Source organism: Mastomys coucha, unplaced genomic scaffold, assembly GCF_008632895.1.
Source record: "Mastomys coucha isolate ucsf_1 unplaced genomic scaffold, UCSF_Mcou_1 pScaffold7, whole genome shotgun sequence".
NCBI lineage: Eukaryota > Metazoa > Chordata > Mammalia > Rodentia > Muridae > Mastomys > Mastomys coucha.
Window position 1 is genome coordinate 60,197,644 of NW_022196913.1, and position 16,062 is coordinate 60,213,705.

The following is a 16,062-nucleotide window of genomic DNA, read 5'->3' on the forward strand; positions in this document are numbered from 1 at the left end:
TGCTTGCATCTATGGCTCCTGATTTCTTTCCTAGGTTTTGTATCTCCAGGGTTGTCTCTTTTTCTGATATCTTTATTGTTTTTATTTCCATTTTTAGATTCTGAATGGTTTTGCTCATTTTCTTCACCTGTTTGAATGTGTTTTCCTGTAGTTCTTTAAGGGATTTTTGTGTTTCCTCTTTAAGTGCTTCTAGCTGTTTACCTATGTTCTCCTGTATTTCTTTGAGGGTGCTATTTATGTCTTTCTTAAGGTCCTGTATCATCATCCTGATAAGTGATTTTAGATCTGAATCTTGCTTTTCCGGTGTGATGGTGTGCCCAGGACTTACTATGGTGGGAGAATTGGGTTCTGAAGATGGCAAGTGACCTTGGTTTGTGTTGTTTATTTTCCTAGGACAAGCTTGATTATTTACTGGGCCATTTGGACCCTTGCTAGCTGTTCACTTTAATGTTGAGAATGAGAAGTGGTTGACAGTTACTCAGCAGAACGATGCAGAGAACTGGGGCTTTCCTAGCAGCCTTGACACCGACATCATCTCACTGAGCTCGCCTGGCTGATGTCAGGCCAAGTGATGCTTGCAGGTGACTCTAATATTCAGGAGGTAAAGTCAGAAGGAGCATGAGTTTGAAACCAGCCTGGGCTATGCAGTGAGGCCTTTCCTCAAAAACAAGTAAAAACGGCACTGTTTGTGTGACCGAATGTGTCTGAGCCCTGATGTGTGGCTCAGGCAGGCGTAGAACTCTGTTCTCCTGTCCTAGCTTCCTGGGACCATTGGCAGATGCTACTGCACCCAGCATGTGATCAAAGTTTGTGTCAAGATTTTGTGCTGAAAAAAATGACTGTTTGCTTAGTCATATATCTATATCTATGACTTGATGGGTGGAGGAGGGGAACGATTTTGCATCAAACCCAGGGTAACACAGGCCAGTTAAAAACTTTGCCCATGGAGCTATATCACAGGAGGCAGGTTTGGTAAAGAAGACAGCTGGCCTGGAGAGATGGCTCAGTAGTCAAGAGCACTGGCTGCTCTCTCAAAGGTCCTGCGTTCAATTTTCAGCATCCAGGTGTCAGCTCAGAATTGTCTATGGGATCGGATGCCCTCCTTTGACTTTGCCCTCTTTTGGTATGTAGATAGTAAAATAAATAAATCTTTGTTTGTTTGTGGTTTTTTGAGATAGGGTTTCTCTGCATAGCCCCCAGCTAACGTGGAACTCCTAGAGACCAGGGTGGCCTCAAACTCCAAGTTCCACCTGCTTCTGGCTCTCAAGTGCTAGGATTAAAATCATGGGCCATCACCACCACCTGATAAATAAATATACTTTAAAAAGAGAAGGAAGATCTATTGCAGTCGTGGACAATAGGATGAGAGCTGAGGAAACCATATGCAGATGTTTCTTCAAGGAAAACAGGAGACGTGGACTGTAAATGTCACTTTGGATCAAATATTCCTTACCTTGGGCTTCTAGGTGAGAAAATACAGGTTCACAGGTTGAATAAGGTTTTCATTTCTTTTTTTCTTTTTCTTTCTCTCTCTCTCTCTCTTTTTTTTTTTTTTTCCGAGACAGGGTTTCTCTGTGTAGCCTTGGCTGTCCTGAAACTCACTCTGTAGACCAGGCTGGCCTTGAACTCGGAAATCCACCTGCCTCTGCCTCCCAAGTGCTGGGATTGAAGGCGTGCGCCACCACCGCCTGTCTCTTTTTCTTTTTTTGTGTGTGCTGAGGGTTGGACCCAGCGCCGTGCTCTGAATACCCTGCTTCCGACCTACATGTTCAGCCCTGTGCATTTTGTAAGCCATCACTCTGCAGGATGTTTTTGAGATTATTCCATAGTTTAAGTTATGAATTGTGTTTTGTGAGTCGTGCCAGGAGAGGGCATTGGGTTCTCTGGAGCTAGAATTATATAGGTACTTGTGAGCTACCCAGTATGCATGCTGGTAACTGAACCAGGTCCTCTGCAAGAGCAGTAAAGGCTCCTAAACACTGGGCTATCTCTGGAACTCCATGCTGGACAGTATTTTATTGTATGTATGCATGTATGCATGTATGTATGTATGTATGTATGTATGTATTTTCCTGTTGATAGGGGATCTCTATACTTGGTGAATTATGACTAAAGCTGCTAAGGATATTCTTTTGTTTTGTTTTGTTTGTTTTGATAGGGTTTCTTCGTGCAGTCCTAGTTGTCCTAGAATTTACTTCACAGACCAGGATAGCCTAGAACTCAGAGATTTCCCTGCCTTTGCCTCCCAAGTGCTGTTATTAAATGAATACGCCACCTGCATCTGGCAAGAATATTCTAGTATTCTAGTATTCATGTGGACATAAGCTTTCATTACTATTGGTTAACTATATAGCTTTTTAGATATATAAAATTACTGAATTACCAGTAGGTATTTAGTGATACTAAATAAATTTTAGAGATAACCTTTGAATTCCATTAAAAACTGAATCTGGGGCTGGAGAGATGACTCAGTGGTTAAGCATAACAGTTCTATCACACCAGTGCCAGGGCATCTGATGGCCTCTTCTGGTGTCTGCAGGCACCAGGCATGCATGAGGCGTGTGTACATACATGTAGGCTAACACCCATACACATAAAGTAAAGATAATTTTACAAAAACGAGACTAGTGGCTGGGTGGTGGTGGCACACACCTTTAATCCCAGTACTCCAAGGCAGAGGCAGGTGGATCTCTGAATTAAAGGCCAGCCTGGTCTATAGAGTGATTTCGAGGACAGCCAGGGCTACACACTGAGTCTAAGCCTCAGCATCCCGTGGATCCGAACATCAAGATTCGTGCCTGTGGTCCCAGCCATTGGGAAGAGATGAGAAGGATCAGTAGATCTCAGATGTTTAGCACAGTTGAAGCCAGTCTGGGATCTTGAGACTGCCTCAAAAACACTATTTTAAAATGAGACTAGAAAGTTACAAAAGAAATGTTCTCGGGCTGGTGAGATGGCTCAGCAGGTAAGAGCACTGACTGCTCTTCCTAAGGTACTGAGTTCAGATCCCAGCAACCACATGGTGGCTCACAACCACCTGTAATGAAATCTGATGCCCTCTTCTGGTGTGTCTGAAGACAGCTACAGTGAATTACTCTGGAGTGAGCAGGGCTGGAGTGAGCAGGGACAGAGCTAGCGTCCTGAATTCAATTCCTAGCAGCCACACACATGATAGCTCACAGCCATCTATACAGCTACAGTGTACTCATACACATAAAATAAATAAAATAAATCTTAAAAAAAAAAAGGAAAAAGAAAATACTCAAAAAAAAAAAAAAAAAAGGAATGTTCTCTCTCCTCCTAGAAGTGTTCTGAGCTGTTCAGTGATGCTCCATTGCACAAATAACCAGAATGTGCATCTCCACACAGCCGTCAGGATCCCATAGGATGCTCCCGTAGGATGCTCTCGTGGTTTTGTTTGCAATGACCCGCTCTCCAGTCCACCTCGATTCTTCTGTTTTCTTGTTGTCATGAGACTCAGCTTACGTAGAGTTCTCCACGGCCTCTGACAGGATGCTGCTCATCCATGAAGGCTTCTTTCCTCTTTCCTCTGCAATCCTTCCTTATATGTTTCTGTATGTGGTGGTACACTAGCCGTCAGCACTACCAGATCCCTTCCTTGTGCTTTATTTACATAAGACACCAGCACAGTCTCTACGCGATTTGGATCCCTATGCCACACACTGTCATTTCATTCAGAGCCTTATTATATCCAGTTTTATTTTTCTCATATTTTTACCTCGTGTCATTGTGTATCTCTAAAGTTGTTGCTTATGTCTTGCTTCCAAAAATGATGTGGTTAATAATTAATTAGGGACCCTCTACAGGGTCCTGGTTGTCCTAGAATTCACTATGATACCAGACTGGTCTGCACTCACAGAGATCTACCCTTTTCTACCTCCCAAGTGCTGGGATTAAAGATGCAGTCCATCTTGGCTAGCTAAAATGACATAGTTATAAAACTTTTGCTGGGCACCCTGCCATCTGCTATTGCTTAACAATCCGTGGATTTACCTTTTGTGCTCAGTAAGTGTTGACGTGTTATTGTTCTGACACTTCATCCAAAATTTTGAAAACTGAGGAGAGATGGCACCTGTCATGTTTGTAGAGAGCAGGTGTAGTCCACCGAGAGCAAATGGTTAACTTTCCTTTCCTCTGTATAGGGCGAGAAGAAGGTGAAGACAACGGTGCTGACAGCTGCGCTCTTGCTGTCTGGGATTCCCGCTGAGGTGATAAACCGGTCCATGGACACCTACAGCAAGATGGGCGAGGTCTTCACGGACCTCTGTGTCTACTTCTTCACCTTCATTTTCTGTCATGAACTGCTTGCTTACTGGGGTCCTGAAGTACCCTGAAATCTGAGGAATTTGGAAGTTTACAAGTGAAGACAACTTCTCTTCTACACTGCAGTATGTCTCTAAAGGGGGCAAATAGGTTTATACCTTCATCAAATTCTTTGGCTTTACAGAAAACCAATTTAATCGTTTCCTTGATTTAAAAGGGTTGAATTTGTATCAGTACTGGTCTGAGTAACCAGATAGGGGAACAAATGGCATTAAGGAGTTTTCTTGTTTAATTAGAAATCCAGTCTTATACCTTTCCCCTCACGTCTGAGATTTGTAATCCCTCTTGTAGGCCCAGGCTAGTACTTTTAGGGGACTAGATGGACAGGTCTCAGCCTGCCTCAACGATTGCACTTTGTATTTCTGTCATTCCTTCCTGAGAAATGAAACCCATCCTCAAAATAAAGCGAATGGAATTGGATTGTCTAATAGTAAGTCTGTACATTTTATTTAAAAAAATTTTAGTACAAGGCTTGAAAGAGGTAGACAGATGTATCCTTTCTTGAGTCAATGTACAAATGACTTCAACCATGAAGAAATGGTTGAAGTTCGTACATGTGGGTGGTAGTGATGCTCAGTAGCAGGATGCTTGCCTAGCATTGAGTCTGATCTGAGTGGTGGACAGTTACCCAAGTGACTGTAAAAGGTATTTATAATTTTTCTTAAAAAAAGTTTATATTCTATGTATCTTGTATTCATCTCTTTTTTTTGTTTAGATTTATTTTTATTTTACGTGTCTGAGTGTCCTGCCTGCATATTTGCCTGTGCATTGTGTGCATATCTGGTACTTACAGAGGCCCTGGAAGGGAATCAGATGAATCCTCTGGAGTACTAACCAGTTGTGTGCTGCCCTGTGATGGCTGGGAACTGAATCAAAAGTCCTCTGCAAGAGCAGACAGCACTTGCTCTTAACCGCGTAGCCCTCGCTGCAGCTCTGTTACAAACATTGTGCTTGCTCTACTCCCAGTCGGAGGTGGAAACTTTCTCTTGTAAATTTTCACAAGTATGCTTTTGCCTTTTGCCCTGACTTGCTGTGCTACAACCAAACTCAGGCCTTCTGCACCTCAGCTTAGTGGTCTGACATTGAACTACTTGTGTTTTGCCTGCCTCTGTGTGTGTGTGTATGTGTGTGTGTGTGTGTGTGTGTGTGTGTGTGTGTGTGTGTGTACCATATGTGTACATGGTGCCTAGGGAGGTAAGAAGAGGGCATTGGATCCCCTGGAGCTAGAGTTCTGGATGGTTGTGAGCCACCTGCAATGGGTTGTAATGTCTGTCATGGGAGTTGAACCCAGGTCTTCTGCAGGAGCAACCTGTGCTCTTTACCTCTGAGCAATCTTCTCAGCTTCGCAGAGTATCTTTTTGTTTTTTGTTTTAGTTTTTCGAGACAGGGTTTCTCTGTGTAGCACTGGCTGTCCTGGAACTCACTCTGTAGACCAGGCTGGCCTCAACTCAGAAATCCACCTGCCTCTGCCTCCCAAGTGCCGGGATTAAAGGTGTGCGCCACCACTGCCTGGCTCTCCGAGTATCTTTTAAAAGCAAACTTGAACAGAAATGTTAAGTGTGGATCAGAGCAATGAAGGCAAGAAATGCAATAGCATAAACACTTTTAACTACATTAGTGATTGTATTAGTGGCTTTTTTATTGATGTAATAAAACACCATGACCAACGCAACTTATAAAGGAAAGTATTTATCTTTTTTTAAATATGTTTGGTTCTTCAATCGCTGTATATCTGTGGCTGTTCTTGCTCTATAGACCAAGCTGGCCTCAAACTCAGAGATCCACCTGCTTCTGCCTCCTGAGCACTGGGATCAAAGGAGTGTGCCACCATCAGCCTGGCCCCAGGTGTAATTCTAAGCAATATTCAAGGTGTGTTAGTTTCAAGAGTGAAAGACCATTAATTTCACACATCCACACATGTGGTTCCACGTGTGCGCTTCCCCTCTCTGGGTGTCCAGATGCTGCTGCATGCCAGGCTGGAAGGGTGAGGCCAGTGGGTCTGCTGCTGCTGCTGCTGCATGCCAGGCTGGGTGAGGCCAGTGGGTCTGCAGCTCCTGCTGCTGCTGCCGCCGCTGTTGGCTGTGTGGAGAGATCCGGACCAAGAAGATCAAACTTCCTCAGAGGAACTCAATGCCCCTAACAAGCAGGAAGTAGTCTGATGAGATCGCCACCCCCTTCCCCTTCTAGCCTTTCTCTCCTACCTAGTGTTGGGGGCTAGAAGGGTGGAATTAGAGTGATGAAGGGCGGTAGGAAAAAGAACTCAATAAAGTAGCCAAAAGTTCAGTTAAAATTCTTTATGAGCAGGGCAGTGATGGTGCATGCCTTTAATCCCAGCACTTGGGAGGCAGAGGCAGGCGGATTTCTGAGTTCGAGGCCAGCCTGGTCTACAGAGTGAGTTCCAGGACAGCCAGGGCTACACAGAGAAACCCTGTCCCAAAAAACCAAACCAAACCAAGCCAAACCAAACCAAAAACAAAAACAAAAAACCCTCTTTATCAACAGCCTGACTCAATTTCCTATGACCTGAGGCTATTACCCAATATCCCTCAACTCTGGAAGGGAGGAGAGGGACATAGTTTAGAGGGCTCTTTTCAGCTGGAGCATGCAATGGTGTCAGTCATGCAAGGAGCATGCTTAGGTCTGCAGCTCTTTTGGTTCTTTATTGAGTTCTTTTTTAATTTTTTTTTTATTTTTAAAGATTTATTTATTTATTATATGTAAGTACACTGTAGCTGTCTTCAGACACCCCAGAAAAGGGCATCAGATCTCATTACAGATGGTTGTGAGCCACCATGTGGTTGCCGGGATTTGAACTCAGGACCATCAGAAGCCGTGCTCTTAACTGCTGAGCTATCTCTCCAGCCGTCTTTAATGGGTTCTTATATCTACCGCCTTCTCCACCCCAATCCCTTCCAACACCTCAATGTTAGACAGGTAAGAAAAAAGGCTAGAGGGGAAAGGAGCATAGATCTCTTTAGACTACTTCCTGATGATGATAGAGAGTTTTGGGGCAAATCCAGCCAACAAACAGCAGAAGCAGCAGCTGCCGTCGGGCCCCTTTCAGGCCTCAGGCAATATGTGCTCTCGCCCCCTTCAGGGCTCAGGCAATATGTGCTCTTGAGAGAGTCCCTAGAATTCCAACCGTGAACTATCCTCAGCTGGCAGAATCACCCTCCTGCCAGAGCACGAGACAAATCATAGGTGCTGTGGACAATCTAAAGCAGCTCCGTGTCTTAGAGTTTCCATTGCTATGAAGAACACCATGACCAAAGCAGGTCATATAAAGTATGAATGAATGCTCTGTCTGCACACACACCTGCATGCTAGAAGAGGGCAGCGGATTCCATGTAGTTGCTGGGAACTGAACTTCTGGGAGAGCAGACACCGCTCGTAACTGCTGAGCCATCTCTCCAACCCAAAGGACAACATTTAGTTGGGGCTGGCTTAGTTTTCGTTTAGTCCATTATTGTCATGGCAGGAAGCATGGCAGCATCCAGACAGACATGGCATTGGAGGAGCTGAGAGTTCTACATCTTGATCTGAAGACAGGTCATGAGGAGACTAGCTTCAGCATAGGACCTCAAAGCCTACTCCACCAGCAACGTGCTTGGTCCAACAAGGCCACACCTGCTCAAACATTGCTGCATCTGCCTGGGCCAAGCATATTCAAACCACCACACTTGGTTTTTAAAGAAACCAAAATTCCCACTACAGAGGTCCCTTGCAGGTGGGATGGGGGATGATCGTGAAATGAAGCATTTAATGACCCTCTGGGCAGTGAAAACTTTGTCTTGAGACAGCTGAAAGGTCAGGGAAGGAAAGAACAAAGTTAGTAAACAACAATGACTCCACCTGCCAGGGGCTTTGTCAATCCAGGGCCTCGTGTAGCTGGAGGTGTTCTTCCAGTCTGTTCTTTTTCTGGTTTTGATTTTTTAAAATGGTTGCTCCGTGGTTTCCTGTATTAGGCCAGACTGGTTTTCATGGAAACAGTATTCTTCTCCTAGGAAGGCACATTACCTCCCTTTCCAGCAGTCATGAAGTTGTTTTTTTGCAATTTTGGAGGACCTGCGTAGGCAGGGAATCTTAGTTGATATTGTAGGGTGACTCTGCGTTGTTATACCAAGGTCAAGTCGTCTTTAATCTGATTGGCCAGTTGAGGTGTTTGTACTTGATGGAATCTGTGTGTGTGTGTGTGTGTGTGTGTGTGTGTGTGTGTGTGTGTGTTGGGGGGCTTATGTAGATTTTTTGTTCCGGTATAGGGGTAAATTCGGTAAGTAAAACAATTAAAGGACAGGTCAAAATGTGGCTATGATGATAATAAGCAGAAAAGGAGTGATCCAGATGAAGAGCCAGAGCAGGAGGGAGCAGGAAGAGCCAGTGCTTTTGTCAGGTGCCTGCCTGTGCCATCTCCTGAGCGGTTGAATTGGATCATGTATCCCCATCCCCATCCCGCCCCGAAAGCTTCCCAGTGTTAACAACTATTATAATCCTTAGTGCTGTTTAGCTCTCTTCTGTGGATTCTAAGTCTTCACATCTCATTTTGAAGAGTCTTTCCTCTTTAGTGTGACTCTTCATGTGTCGGAGACACACCACTATTAGCAGCTCTCAGGATCTAGCATACACGTAAAGAAATGTGACTCAGTACAGAGCATATAAGGAGACAGTTGGAACATTATTTAATGCAGATTAAGGCAGACACACTCCCTGGGAGAGCCGTAGGCTGCATAGGGTTCCTCGGTGGTCTGCAGCAACGACTCTTGCAAGGCTGAACTAACTGGCTGAGGTTAACAAGGCTGCCGCTGCAGGCGCAGCCCGCGCCGCGCGACCTCCAGCAGGTAGGGGGCGCTCTGGAGAGGCAGCCGCTTCCTTCCGCCTGCTCCTTCCTTCCGCCCGGCGCCAGCACATCCTGTTTTCGTTGGCCACGCTCTGATGGCGGTACCTGCTGGAGCTCTGTCCATTTCGTAGGGCCGGTCCTCGCTCGGTACCGTGAAGGCTTGGTACCTCCCTCCTTTTGTCCTCTTCCCCAGGCCTGCGCATCGTCCCCGAGGGCGCAGGCCTTCTGCTGGCTGGCAGCATGGGCCGGGAGTCTCGGTGAGCCCGCGGGCGAGCGGCTTCTTGGGCTCGGAGGGGAGCGGGTCGAGGGAGCGGCGCGGCGGGTGCGGGTCGGCCGCACGTGTAGCCGCCGAGGAGCCGGGGCACCTGGGCGGCGACGAGCGCAGGGCCTCAGATAGCCGTGTGCCTGCAGCCACCGGGTGGAGACCTGAGCGGGAACCGTCCCCCGTATCCCACCCGCCCCTTCATGGAGCCTCTAGCCTCATCCCCTCCGTCAACCCCGAGCGGGTTCACTCCCTTTCCTCTTCGCCTTCACAACGTTGTTTGCGTCCACTCTGGTTTACTTTCAGGCGCGCGTGGGCCTGAAAAAGGAGTCCTGTAAAAGGAGCGTGGGCAGGCCTCTTTTACGCACCTGCGGTATGTGCAGGGCTGGCTTTTATTGGGTTTCAACAGCAACACCTGTTTCGTGGATATTTACTTCGCGGATAGATTTTGTTACTTTGTTGCCTGTTTCTTTGGGAAGCGGTTCGCGCGCACCGTACGGTGTCTTCAAAACTTGAGGTGTTAGTAACGGATTCAGGACCTTGAGGTAGATGATGATGATGATGGTATTATTACTACTACTATTATTATCTTGAAAGATGAGATAACTGGTATGAATGTCGCCAGTCTGAAAGATACTGTGGTTCACTGTGTACGGAGAATGAAAACTTTGCGTTGCTTTTTAATGCTAACAACACTTTACTGGGTTAATAACTTAGGTTCAGGGAAATGAGCCAAGTGTGAGTGGAGCGGCTTGAAAATTTGCAAATATAAAAAGCCTGTAGCGTCTGGCTGCCCAGCCCAGAGATCTGGTAGCAAGGTTCGACTCCTCTCCCTCTCCTTCACCCTCTCTGCTTCTATTTGGATTCTGTACTGTTTCCCCATTCCTGAAGTCTTTTTGACCTAAAGATGGCGCTTGATGTTAATTGTCCAGGCAGCTTCAACTTGATTCCTTCCTGAATTATCTTTCTTGATCTTGCCGTTATAATTATTATATTTGTATTGCTGGAATCAAAATAACGATAAGACCTTGCCATTTTTTTTGACTTAGTATCTATTGGATTCTGTTACTTTCAAGATGAAATTCAAACTCCTCAGACCTTTCACAAGAAGGTCCGTTTCACCCATTTACCTGTATACTGTTGACTTCCTGCTGTGCCTGGCTTCTGTTCTTGGTTTCTTCAGGGAACAGTGAAGGGCTCAGAGGTGAGAACTAGCCTTCAGTTTCTGTTCATCCAGAGCTTTCCTGGAGAGTAGAAGAAGGTAGATCCTGAAAAGGCTCAGAAAGTGAGTGGAGTGGTGGCAAGGAAGGCTGCTGAGCAGATCTCAGGGCCTCACACATTCGGAACATGGGCTGGACCATGGCGCCTCCACTCAATACAGCCTCTCTCTTCTGCTTATTCTGATCACATGTGGAGACCTCTCTTGCCCTTGTACTTGACATTTAATTCACAATTAAGTCGAGTCAGTGTTTTGTCCCTACTGGAGATCTCGCTGTTTCTCAGCGTCTACACTTGCATTCTGACCTGAGCGGCACTTCTCTTGAGCTGGCTGCTTGCTTTAGTTTCTGTTGCCTCCTTCATTTGATTTGTTCTTTGCTCAGTAACAAAACACTACTTTCATTTTTTAAAACTTTTTTTTTTTTAAGTAATAGGTACAGGCTGCCTTAGTCAAGGCAGGATTTGAACTGTCAGTCGCCCTGCCTTCACCAGCCGAGTGCTGGCATTGCATACCAGAGTGATAACTTTAAAAATAGTCATGCTTAAAAACCTTCCAGTAACTTTTCCTTTTTTGTTGTTTATTGTAAGAATATTTACTCATGGGACTGGAGAGGTGGCTCAGTGATTGAAAGCACTGGGTTTGCTCCAGCGGACCCAGGTTCAATTCCTTCCTAGCACCCATAGGGCTCACAGCTGTTTGTAACTCCAGTTCCAAGGAAGCCAATGCCATCTTCTGAGTCCATGAGTACTTGCAAACGTGGGACACGAGTATGCACACACACACACTTGTACTTGGGTATATACACATAATTAAAATATTTATTTAGAGATGAGAACATGCTGGTCTTTTTGTTGTTGTTGTTCTTGTTGTTGTTGTTTCTCGAGACAGGGTTTCTCTGTGTAGCCCTGGCTCTCTGGAACTCGTTCTGTAGACCAGGCTGGCCTCAAACTCAGAAATCCGCCTGCCTCTGCCTCCCAAGCGCTGGGATTAAAGGTCTTAACCTGATTGACATAAGTGGTCTCTGATCTTGTCTGGTGGCACTCTCTTGAGTTCTCCTCTCCTCTCTGCTCCCCTCCCTTCTTCTTTGAAACAGTCACTGTGTAGACCAGGCTGTCATGAGATCCTCTTGCTTCTGTCTCCTGAGTGCTGGAATTGAAGCGTGGTCCCCACCCCTGGCCCACTCTAGTTTGTGTAACTGTCTTCCTTGCTGTTCCTTCATGTGCCTGTCTAGATTCCTTCCCATGAGTTGACTCATGCGCCTTTTGCCTGGAAGGTCTCCCCTGTGTGTCTGCATGGCTTCTGCTTATAGTTTCTTCAAGGGTTTCTAAAATGTCACTTTATTATTGTGGGAAGATGTCAAACCTCCTGTTGACTTTGCTTTGTTGTGAGCTGGCTGTCTCTAATCTAGTACTTGACACGTTCTGTGTGTGTGTGTGTGTGTGTGTCTTCCTTCACTTGCCTGTCACCTCTTCCTGCACCAGAAGGCAAGCTGTCCTCTGGAAGCAGGGCCAGTGTCTTTAAGTGCTGAGCCATCACTCTAGCCTGTGGGGATCTTCCTGCCTCAGCTTCCCAACCACCATGTGGCATCCCTGCGAGTCACTGTGTGGCATCCCTGCTTGCCTTTCTACTCTGTACATGTACTGTAGCAACAACAGCTCATTTTCTCCTAATTAAAACACCTTTTCTGTGAGTTTTTTTTAAACATAGAAATGGAGTACAAGCTTCTCGCTAAGCTTGATCTTTGATTTGATCCTGTTCTAGCCACTACCGCAAACGGTCAGCATCCCGAGGTCGCTCTGGAAGTCGGTCTAGGAGTCGCTCACCCTCTGACAAAAGAAGCAAGCGTGGAGATGACAGGCGCTCTAGGAGTAGAGATAGAGACCGAAGGAGAGAGAGGTCTCGGAGTAGAGACAAAAGAAGATCTCGGTCAAGGGACAGGAAACGCCTGAGGTAAGACATTCAGTTCTGCAGAACCAGTGCTGCTGAGCCTTCCCGGGTGAATTAGGCTTCTCCAACGCTGGAGTCTGGTCTGGAAATGAGTGGCCCTTTCGTTGGCCTCCTGCTTTTTTTCCCCATTGCTACATTAGACACAGGATTTGTCTATAAGTAGTCTTAACACATATCTTTAAGCTTGAAAACTTTAGATTGTGTTTTTTATAATCCAGAGAAAACTTTGAAGCCCCCTGAGAGAGATAAAAGTAAGATAATATGTTCTGCTTGTACGGGTTTTATTTGATTGTACCCTGGAGGGCTGGCCCTTGTGTGAAGGGTGGCATGAAGGCAGTCACTGGGAAGAAGCAGGGAAGAGTTCCTGTGGGTCCTCTTTGCTGGTTTAAGCTAAGTTAATGACTGTCCTTAGATTTAAACTGGAAAACACTCAACCTTTTAAATTTACCTTTACTTATATATTTATCGACACACTAATGTCAGCAGTATAACTTTTCTTCATGAAAATGTCTTTAAGGCCAGAAATCATGACAGCATTAAACTATGACTTTATGAGAATATTGTGGATTGTTTTTTACCCCTCCCCCCATCTGAATACTGTGGTCTTTTGTTTGTTTGTTGTTTTTTGAGACAGGGTTTCTCTTTGTAGCCTGGCTGTCCTGGAACTCACTCTGTAGACCAGGTTGGCCTCAAACTCAGAAATCCGCCTGCCTCTGCCTCTGCCTCCCAAGTGCTTGGCTTGATCTCTGACTTTTTATGTGAGAATAAAATTGTAAATTTTAGGTCAAGGATTTTGAGGCTGGATGCGGTTGCACCTAATGTTTCTAATCCCAGCGCTAAAGAATCAGAGGATCTCTGTGTTCACGTCAATGAGATTCAAGACAACAACAGAAACAACTCGAGATTATATAGTGAATTTTTCATATTTTCTAGTTGAGGAACCTGGGATCCAGGCAGAAGGGGTCTGCCCTGTGTCATGAGGTAACTAGCAGCTCGAGGGAAGAAGTGTCACCTCTTAGTCTTAAGACTGATCTTTGAGCCAGGTTCTGTCCGTCTGCTCACGTAGGCTCAGACTTCCCTCCGCAGCACTTCCCCTTTGCTGAGGGTGATTAGCTCAGCTAGTGCTCCGGGTGGGACTGCCGCCCTAGCTTAGGCTGTCTGAAATTTAAAGTCTCTGTTACAGTCCGCTGTGTTAGCACGTGTCACTGCGGAAGCTAGTGTCCTCCTGTTTCCATGATGCTGTGGGAACTGGCACCACTTGGTTCCTGGTCAGTAGACTTGGCAGCTAAGTGAGGCTCTGCCTCAACAGTGATCATGACTGGAAGACCTTTCGGGTGGACAGTCACAGCCTGCAATAATAATTCTTTTTGGCCACAAAATAAAGGCAACTCTTTCTTTCAGGCGTTCCAGAAGCAGAGAGCGTGACAGAAGCCGAGAGCGAAGAAGATCTCGCAGCCGAGATAGAAGACGCTCAAGGAGCCGAAGCCGAGGCAGGCGATCCCGGTCCTCCAGCCCTGGCAGCAAAAGCAAGAAGGCGGAGAATAGGTAGCGCTGTCCTTGGACTGACCTGCTGTACAATTTCCTTCCCCCCGTCTCTAATCCATCCTTCTCAGTAGTTACAGACGTTGACTCTTGCTGTGTAAGGTTGGCAGCATCTTTATATTTCCGTTGACAACAGCAGATTCTGTTGGTTTTGCACTCCACACTGTACCTTACTTCATATTTATTAATGGTCAGAACTTCTGTTAGCGTCTTCTGTGGGGCAGTGACTATTGTCACAGGCACGCTGGTTGCCGTGCAGGGCAAGCCCTCTGCCTTCAGGTACATCCTTGGCCTCAGCCTTTTTTCCTTTGAGATTCCTTTCTCAGATAGTTAAGATATTTGCTGACAACTTTTTAAAGGTTTCTTTTTATTGATTTATGCATACCTGTGTAGGTGTGTACAAGGATGTAGATGCCAGTGGAGGCAGAAGGCCTCAGGTCCCTGGGAGCTGGAGGCACAAGAGTCTTATTCCCTTAGACACTAGTAGGTTCTGTTGGTTTTATACTCTATGCTGTTATTTAATGTATATCATCATCATCATCATCATCATCATCAGTCAGAGCTTTTGTAAGCATCTTTTGTGGTGTTGTGCGCCACCTGCTGGGGGTGCTGGGAACTGAACTCCTTTGCCAGAGCCGTACATGATTTAACCATTGAGTCAGCCTGTTGAATTGCCTTTGCTTGTGTGTGTTAGGTGTGTATGTTTCTTGTGATGCTGGTAACCCTCGACTGAAAGCCCCTTGTCAGATGAGCGTGCTTGCTCTCCGTCTCCTTCCAGCCACTAACAGTGCTTACTGAAACCATGAGTGTGGTATGTTGACTCTCACCTGTTTCCTGTTCCTGTTTAATTCAGTGTTGGCATCTCTCCAGTGTTGTTTGTTTTACTGTGTAAGTTGTACTTCTATTTTACCAAGGCTAGTGTAATACTGTTGGGGTTTTTTGAAATTAGAAAATAGCCTGGATCCTAGCACTTAGGAGGCCGAGGCAGGTGGATCTCTGGATTTGATGTCAGCCTGGTCTACACAGTTAGAATGTTCCAGGACAACCAGGGCCCTGCAGAGAAAACCTGGCTTAAAAAAACCAAAACAATAAAACCAAGAAAAGAAAAAGATAGCAAGCAAGACGGAGGCTTACAGAAACTGAACTTAATCTCTGTATGTGTGGGTGCTCTGAACTTAATCTCTGTATGTGTGGGTGTTCTGAACTTAATCTCTGTATGTGTGGGTGCTCTGAACTTAATCTCTGTATGTGTGGGTGTTCTGAACTTAATCTCTGTATGTGTGGGTGTTCTGAACTTAATCTCTGTATGTGTGGGTGCTCTGAACTTAATCTCTGTATGTGTGGGTGCTCTGAACTTAATCTCTGTATGTGTGGGTGTTCTGCCTGCATGTATGTCTCTGTGTCACGTGCACGTCTGCTGACCTGGATTTTAGAAGAGGTGAGTGCCCCTAAAAAGGGAGCCACAGTCGGCTGTGAGCCTCCATGTTGGTGCTGGGACTCACACCAGAGACACCACTCCTGAGCGGCGATGGATGCTTTCACTGCGAGCCGTCTCTATCCCATTTTCCCTCTTGACCTTGGTTGATGGATGCTTTCACTGCGAGCCCTCTCTATCCCATTTTTCCTCTTGACCTTGGTTGTGGGGATGTGGATATCAGTTTTATACTTATTTCAAATAATAAAGACATTTTGTAAGCTATGAACATGTACTTCAGAAAAGAAACCCCAAATGGCCAATAAAAATGCAAAACATATCCAACTTCACGAGCAATCAGAGAAATGCACATTAAAGCCACGGTAAGCCCCTTCCTCAGGAAGCCAACCATCAGCTCTTGAGTACTTATCTCCTCTCCATGATAGAATGTGTGCGTGCGTGTGTGTGTGTGTGTGTGTGTGTGTGTGTGTGTGTGTGTG

At 45.8% G+C, this 16,062-nt stretch overlaps 2 protein-coding genes across 3 annotated transcripts in view; both read left to right on the forward strand.

Annotated features, from left to right (window-relative positions):
* Camlg (calcium modulating ligand) overlaps nucleotides 1-4,778 on the forward strand; it is an 11,669-nt gene extending 6,891 nt beyond the window's left edge. The window contains exon 4 of the mRNA XM_031359195.1: nucleotides 4,164-4,778. Within this exon, the coding sequence (XP_031215055.1) occupies nucleotides 4,164-4,355 (192 nt within the window). The 3' untranslated portion in view covers nucleotides 4,356-4,778. The remainder of the gene's footprint in view (nucleotides 1-4,163) is intronic.
* Nucleotides 4,779-9,229: 4,451 nt separating this feature from the next.
* Ddx46 (DEAD-box helicase 46) overlaps nucleotides 9,230-16,062 on the forward strand; it is a 50,039-nt gene continuing 43,206 nt past the window's right edge. For both annotated transcript variants that reach the window (XM_031358281.1, XM_031358282.1), the window contains exons 1-3: nucleotides 9,230-9,435; nucleotides 12,421-12,609; nucleotides 14,008-14,151. In XM_031358281.1, the coding sequence (XP_031214141.1) occupies nucleotides 9,419-9,435; nucleotides 12,421-12,609; nucleotides 14,008-14,151 (350 nt within the window). In that variant the 5' untranslated portion in view covers nucleotides 9,230-9,418. The remainder of the gene's footprint in view (nucleotides 9,436-12,420; nucleotides 12,610-14,007; nucleotides 14,152-16,062) is intronic.